At 54.2% G+C, this 6,000-nt stretch overlaps 1 protein-coding gene across 5 annotated transcripts; it reads left to right on the top strand.

The window, feature by feature from the left end:
* The first annotated feature begins 713 nt into the window (after positions 1–713).
* Positions 714–5,828, top strand: STING1 (stimulator of interferon response cGAMP interactor 1). Of its 5 annotated transcripts, none has more exons than XM_058541583.1 (8): positions 714–814; positions 1,150–1,250; positions 1,597–1,973; positions 2,103–2,286; positions 2,544–2,652; positions 3,568–3,806; positions 4,549–4,735; positions 5,305–5,828. In XM_058541583.1, the coding sequence occupies exons 3-8, from the start codon at positions 1,747–1,749 to the stop codon at positions 5,493–5,495; spliced, it is 1,137 nt and encodes a 378-aa protein (XP_058397566.1). In that variant the 5' UTR covers positions 714–814; positions 1,150–1,250; positions 1,597–1,746; the 3' UTR covers positions 5,496–5,828. The 5 variants fall into 5 exon arrangements, with proteins under 5 accessions (XP_058397566.1, XP_058397556.1, XP_058397575.1 ...); XM_058541573.1 differs by having other exon boundaries at positions 730–824; XM_058541592.1 differs by having other exon boundaries at positions 761–829.
* The last annotated feature ends 172 nt before the right edge of the window (positions 5,829–6,000 follow it).

Raw genomic sequence — 6,000 nt, 5'->3', positions numbered from 1 at the left:
CTGGCTCCTGGGAGGCCAGTGGCATCTATGAATGTTGTGTGTCTTCTCGTGTCTGGTTGTGATGTGGGGAAGGGTGCAGGCAATGGCCCCCTGACCTGGGCAGGAATGAACTGCTGCTGCTCTGTGGGGCCACCCCAATCCCACTCTCCAGGTCTGCCCCATCCTGGAATCTTATCAGTTTATCAGTTTGCCAGGGAGCAGCCAGAGACACTCCTCACCCCATGGGAAACTGTAAACATGAAATTTGCCTGGGCATCTTCCACCCCTTTCTGGGAAATCAAGGACCGGAGCAAGCTGGGCTTTGGAGCAACCCACCTGCTTCACATCCCCTCTCCCTCATTTACTAGGCGAGGGACCAGGGCAAGTTAATTCACCTCACTGAGCCTCAGATTACCCAACTGTAAATTGGGGATAGTATTATTTCTATCTGACAGGGTGGCAGAGTGGATTAAGTGAAGTAACATATGTAATACTCTGCATAATGTCTGGAGCATGGTAAGCACTTTATTATTATTATTATCCACACAACTGCCTTTTTGGCTGAAACCACTGGGTTCACTCTGAGAAGTCACAGGCGTGGCCATTTCCTATGAGAGCCCAAACCCCACCCCTCCGCAGGCTTTCTGCTCCTACCAAGCCCTTTACTGGAAAGGCTGTTGTTACAGGAAATAACCGCCCACTCTCCCCACCTCCCTCATTATATCACAGTCTTCAGAAAAAGCGGATCTGCCTCTGGAAATCAGAATAAAATAATCAGGCAGGGCAGCACGGTGTAGTGTGCGTGCTGCCTTTGGCTGAGTGTGCGCAGTCCCGCGTGGGTGTTGGTAGAGTGTGTTTTGATCGTGGGGGTTTGAGGGGAAGCTGGTGTTCAGGGTTGTGGCTACAGGGAGCGTTAGGGAGTTTCTGAACACCCTTGGTTTGGGGTAGCAAAGAGCAACGGAAAGAGGGCCTTCCCAACCTTTTCCCGCCAGCCCAAGCCAAGACTGGGGCGTGGCTCGTCAGCGCTTTGGTGGGAGGGCTCCTCCTCCCTCCCTGGGGAGCAGGAAATATCCTCCTCCCCAGCGCACTCTAAACTGGTAGTCGGGTGAGCTGCCAGGGCTGGAGTATTGTGGAAAAAGCTTCAATTGCTTTTAACCTTTCATTTTTCAGGCTGCACCCAGAGAGGCTGCCCTTGGTCGCTGGGAGCCTTTGCACCGGACCTTCTCTCCCTGTCGTCTTCCAGAGACAACCTGCGGTCTGGCAGGTAGGAGGTAGGACAAGGAGCAGCCCAGCCAGAGCTCTAAGGCTGAGGCCCTGGGGGACCTAGAGGTTGATGGCAGCCTTCTGGCTGCCCTGCCCCCACCCCCTGAACTGTGGTTTTCAGCTTTGCTGACTAAGGTCCTCCCTGGGGTGGATTCTGGGGAGAGGGAAGCCCAGGTCCCCACGGGTCCCTAGATGGGTGGCACCTCACAGGACACTTTGAGGTCTGGGTCTGGGACAGTTGCTGCCTTCTTTCTTGACCACATCTGTGGTCTCACTGGGGTTGGGTGGGGTGTATATGTGTGGGTGCATGCACTTCTCCACCTGCTCTGTTTTCAACAAATCTCTCCTGGACAGGAGCTCTGCGATGCTGTATGCCCAGCCTGTCTCCTAGAGGTGTCTCCAAGAGCAGGGTAGAGAGCTGGGGGAGGTGCCCAGCCAGGGCCTCAGTCCCAGAGCAGTAGGAGAGGGAGGGGAGCACAGCCGTGGACTTCTTGGTACCCACAGATGGCCCACTCCAGCCTCCACCCATCCATCCCGCAGCCCAGGGGTCACGGGGCCCAGAAGGCAGCCTTGGTCCTGCTGGGTGCCTGCTTGGTGGCCCTTTGGGGAGTGGGGGAGCCGCCAGACCACACGCTCCGATGGCTGGTGCTCCACCTAGCCTCCCTGCAGTTGGGACTGCTATTGAAGGGGGCCTGCAGTCTGGCCGAGGAGCTGTGCCACATCAATTCCAGGTGACTCCCTGCAGTACTCATAGCAATCGGGCACCCATCATGTCTCACTCCCTTGACCCCAGCCCTATCCTTCCTTGAATCTCTCTGGCCGAACTAGGCTGGAGTCTGCGGCTGGGCTGTCACCTGCAGGTACCAGGGCAGCTACTGGAGGGCTGTGCGGGCCTGCCTGGGCTGCCCCATCCGCTGTGGGGCCCTGCTGCTACTGTCCTGCTATTTCTACTGCTTCCTCCCAAAAACGAATGGCCTGCCCTTCACTTGGATCCTTGCCCTCCTGGGCCTCTCACAGGCACTGAACATCCTCCTGGGCCTCCAGGTATGACACAGAGGGAGGTGTGGAGGGTGTTGCCAAGTGGAGGCTGTGGCTAGTGTGACCTGCTCTGAGCTCAGTACTGGGAGTAGGGCTAGTTTAGAGGTTGGTCCTTAGATTGGAGCCTATGATGTCCTGGAATAGTGGGTTCAGCAATGGCAGAGAAGGGAGCAAGTAAGCAGCAGGTTGGGAAATCTTTTTGGAGGAGGAGGGCTCTGGTTGTCCTTCATGGGGGTTCCCCAGCCCTACCTTGCTGTCCACAGGGCCTGGCCCCAGCTGAGTTCTCTGCAGTCTGTGAAAAAAGGAACTTCAATGTCGCCCATGGGCTGGCATGGTCTTATTATATTGGGTACCTGCGGCTGATCCTACCAGGTGGGCCATCCCCTATGCCCCTATTTCCAGATCTACAAGACAGACAATAAGATACATGGCCTCTTGTGTTTCCAGAACTTGCTATATTTTTCAAAGAATTTTCATGTCTAACAAATCATTTGATTGCCAAAGCAATCTTGTAGGCATGAAGGATATTATTATTATGCCTGGTTTACAGGAAGGAATATGGGGCTTAGAGCCATTAAGTGACTTGTCCAAGGTCACCCATGGGTTCTTTCAATAAATATTTACTGCATGCTCTGTGCCCTTCATGTGCATTTTCTCTTTTAATTCACACCCTGTGAGGAAGGGATAATCATCATTCCTGTTTTAGAGACAACAAAATTGTGGTTCCGAGAGATAAAGTGACTTGTCCAAAGTCACACAGCTTAGTAAGAGGAAGAGGCAGGATTTGAACCCAGGTCTATCCAGAGCCTGGACCCTTGACCACTCCACCGTGAGCTCATGTGTTGTGTCTCATTCTTCTGACTTGCTGGCCAAGGCTCTGGTTCTCCCATAGCTCATTGCTGTCTTCCCTTGACACCAGGGCTTCTGCTAAGAAACGGGTCTAAAACCAAAGGCCTGGCTCGGTACACCTGAGAATGCTGGGAATGTCACCTTCCAGGGCTCTGCCTGCCTCTCAGAGCCCTGAAAGCTGTGGTGGGAAGGAGTGGGGCTGACACAGAAATCTGGACAAAGGACAAGTGAAGGGAGAGAGGGGTGGTGGAAGTAGGTGAAGGGGTGGGGAGGGTTCCTGGATGCTCTGCCCCTGGTGGCCTTCTGGATAATGTGAGTGGAATGGACCCTTGATTCTCTTGGACCCACACATTGAGGGGACCAATGACCCAGGTCTCTGTGCTGGGTGCAGTGGAAGACAGGATTAGTGGGAATGACTTCTTGGGCCTTTCCACCCAGGGCTCCGGGCCCGGATCCGAATTTACAATGAGCTCCACAACAACATACTATGCAGTGCAGGGAGCCATCGGCTGCACATCCTCTTCCCATTGGATTGTGGGGTGCCTGACGACCTGAGTGTGGTTGACCCCAACATTTGCTTCCTGCATGAGCTGCCCCAGCAAAGCGCTGACCGTGCTGGCATCAAAGGCCGAGTTTATACCAATAGCGTCTATCAGCTTCTGGAGAACGGGCAGCCGGTGAGTTTTCAGGGAGGTCTGCTGGGGAGTCTCAGGCCCAGAGCCCCAGAACTTCAACCCCTGGCCAAGCACTGATAAAATTTCACTGCCATTCTCTGAGCCTCAGTTTCCCCAATTGGTCCCAGGGCTGGGCAAGATTCAGCTCTGAATGATGATAATGATAAGTACATTTATTGAGCACTTACTGCACGCCAGACGCTATTCTAGGTGCTTCATCTGACACCTCATCAAATCCTCACCACCACCCCATGGGGTAGGGACTGTTATGCCCCTTACTTTACAGATGAGGAAACTGAGACTTAGAGAATTAGCAAGAAAGTGGATGATTTCAACCTGACTATACCATGCTTTGGACCATAAAGCTGCCCTAGATGAAGGTTGTGAGAATATTCGAAGGATTTCATCTGAGTGGAAGGAAATTCAGACCAGTTGAACACCAGAGTCCAGCCCCCAGACTCAGTTTCCAGCAGGAGCACTTGATAGCTCAGCTTGGTGGGCCTTGCCCTGGCATCTTAGGAGGAGATCTGTGAAGGGTAAATTTAGCACAGCCCTGCCCTGATTTTAGGAATGGGGTGTCAGAGGCAAAGGCCAACCAGACAGCTTTAGACCCCCATCAGGGTAGCCATCTCCCAGGATTCCATCTCTACAAACTGAGGGAGTAGGGCCCCAGCAGTGGCACTGGGGTCCAGAGTCTGTCTGCCTGGCCCCTGGTTGAGTCTGATCTTCCTCTCACCTCCTCCAGGCAGGCATCTGTGTCCTGGAGTATGCCACCCCCTTGCAGACCCTGTTTGCCATGTCACAGGATGGCCGAGCTGGCTTTAGCAGAGAGGATCGGATTGAGCAGGCCAAACTCTTCTGCCAGACACTTGGAGACATCCTGGCAGATGCCCCTGAGTCTCAGAACAACTGTCGCCTCATTGTCTACCAGGGTGAGGGGTTGATAAGCTGGAGGGCAGGAGAAGTCAGGGGTCCCAGCGGCTGCCCAGAGGGTCAGAAGGAGATATGGCAGCACCATGCCCTGGGCCTTCCCAAGTGGTCATTCAAGCCCTGCCCCTTCCTCACTTGGGACACTTGATTGCTTTCTGGGTTCTTTGGCCTTGGGTCCTGGGTGGAGCATGAAGAGGTGGGCTCTAGGGGCCTCTCACTTCAAATAGGGATGCCAGAGGAAGCAGATGAGTCCCAGGCCAGGAGCCAAGAGACTGGGGTTGCAGCCTTAGCTCTGCCAATCCCTTGCTGTGTGACCTTGGGCAGGTCTCTGCCCCTCTCTGAGCATCATCTCTAAAAGAGAGAGGGTGGAATTCTGTTATATGTAAAACGACTTCTAGCTCTAGGATTCCATGAAACTCTAGCCCCAATGGCTAGGGGTGGGGAGGGGGTGCAGGGAGGTAGGAGAGAGGGAAGGTTGGAGGATCTGCCCAGCAAGTCCTCTGGGTATGTTGGAGTGGGAATGTGTGAGGGCCTCACTCCATTCCCTGCACTTTCCCCACCTCTGTTCCAGAATCTGCAGAGGGAAGCAGCTTCTCCCTGTCACAGGAGATTCTCCGGCACCTGCGGCAGGAGGAAAAGGAAGTTACTGTGGGCAGTACGGGGACCTTGGTGGTGCCCAGTTCCTCCATGCTGTCCCGAGACCCTGAGCTCCTCATCAGTGGCACAGAACAGCCTCTCCCACTCCGCTCGGATATCTTCTGAGGCCCACGGCCACCTTGCCTGAGCCCCCAGCCATCCCCAAGACTCCAGATTGAGGGCTTTCTTCAGCAGCTGGATTCCCAGCAGAGCCGTTTTGTCTCACAGGAGACCTCTCAGAGAAGGTCCCTGGACTTAACATCTCAAGATGAGTCCCATAACTTTGGGCAAGTTGTTTCACCTCTCTGAGCCTCAGTGTCCTCATCTATGAAATGGGATTATAATCATTGCCCTACCTACCTTGCAGGGTTGTTGTGAGAACTATGACTATATGGAAGTTCTTTGTAAACTCTAAATGCCAAGTAAACTTAAGGGATGTGCCAGGTGTCTTCCACTGGACCCTCTGGACCTACTTTCCGCCCCTCTCCTCCTCCTCTGCACTGGGATGACATCAACAGGTTCCCTTGCCCTCTGGCTTCCGGTCATGTTCTGTCAGTGGGGAGCCCCAGCGAGAGAATGGAGGGAAGGAGGAGGTTGAGGTGTTTATTCCCCCAGCTCCCTTCCTGTGGTA

This window comes from Diceros bicornis, chromosome 1 (assembly GCF_020826845.1).
Source record: "Diceros bicornis minor isolate mBicDic1 chromosome 1, mDicBic1.mat.cur, whole genome shotgun sequence".
Classification (NCBI taxonomy): domain Eukaryota; kingdom Metazoa; phylum Chordata; class Mammalia; order Perissodactyla; family Rhinocerotidae; genus Diceros; species Diceros bicornis.
Note: the sequence above shows the minus strand (reverse complement) of the source record. Positions and strands in the feature narration are given on the sequence as shown.

Coding starts and splice junctions, on each gene's coding strand:
- STING1 (XM_058541583.1), top strand. CDS start 1,747: ATGGCCCACTCCAGCCTCCACCCATCCATCCCGCAGCCCAGGGGTCAC. Junction 1,974..2,102: donor CTGTGCCACATCAATTCCAG/GTGACTCCCTGC, acceptor TGTCACCTGCAG/GTACCAGGGCAGCTACTGGA. Junction 2,287..2,543: donor ACATCCTCCTGGGCCTCCAG/GTATGACACAGA, acceptor TGCTGTCCACAG/GGCCTGGCCCCAGCTGAGTT.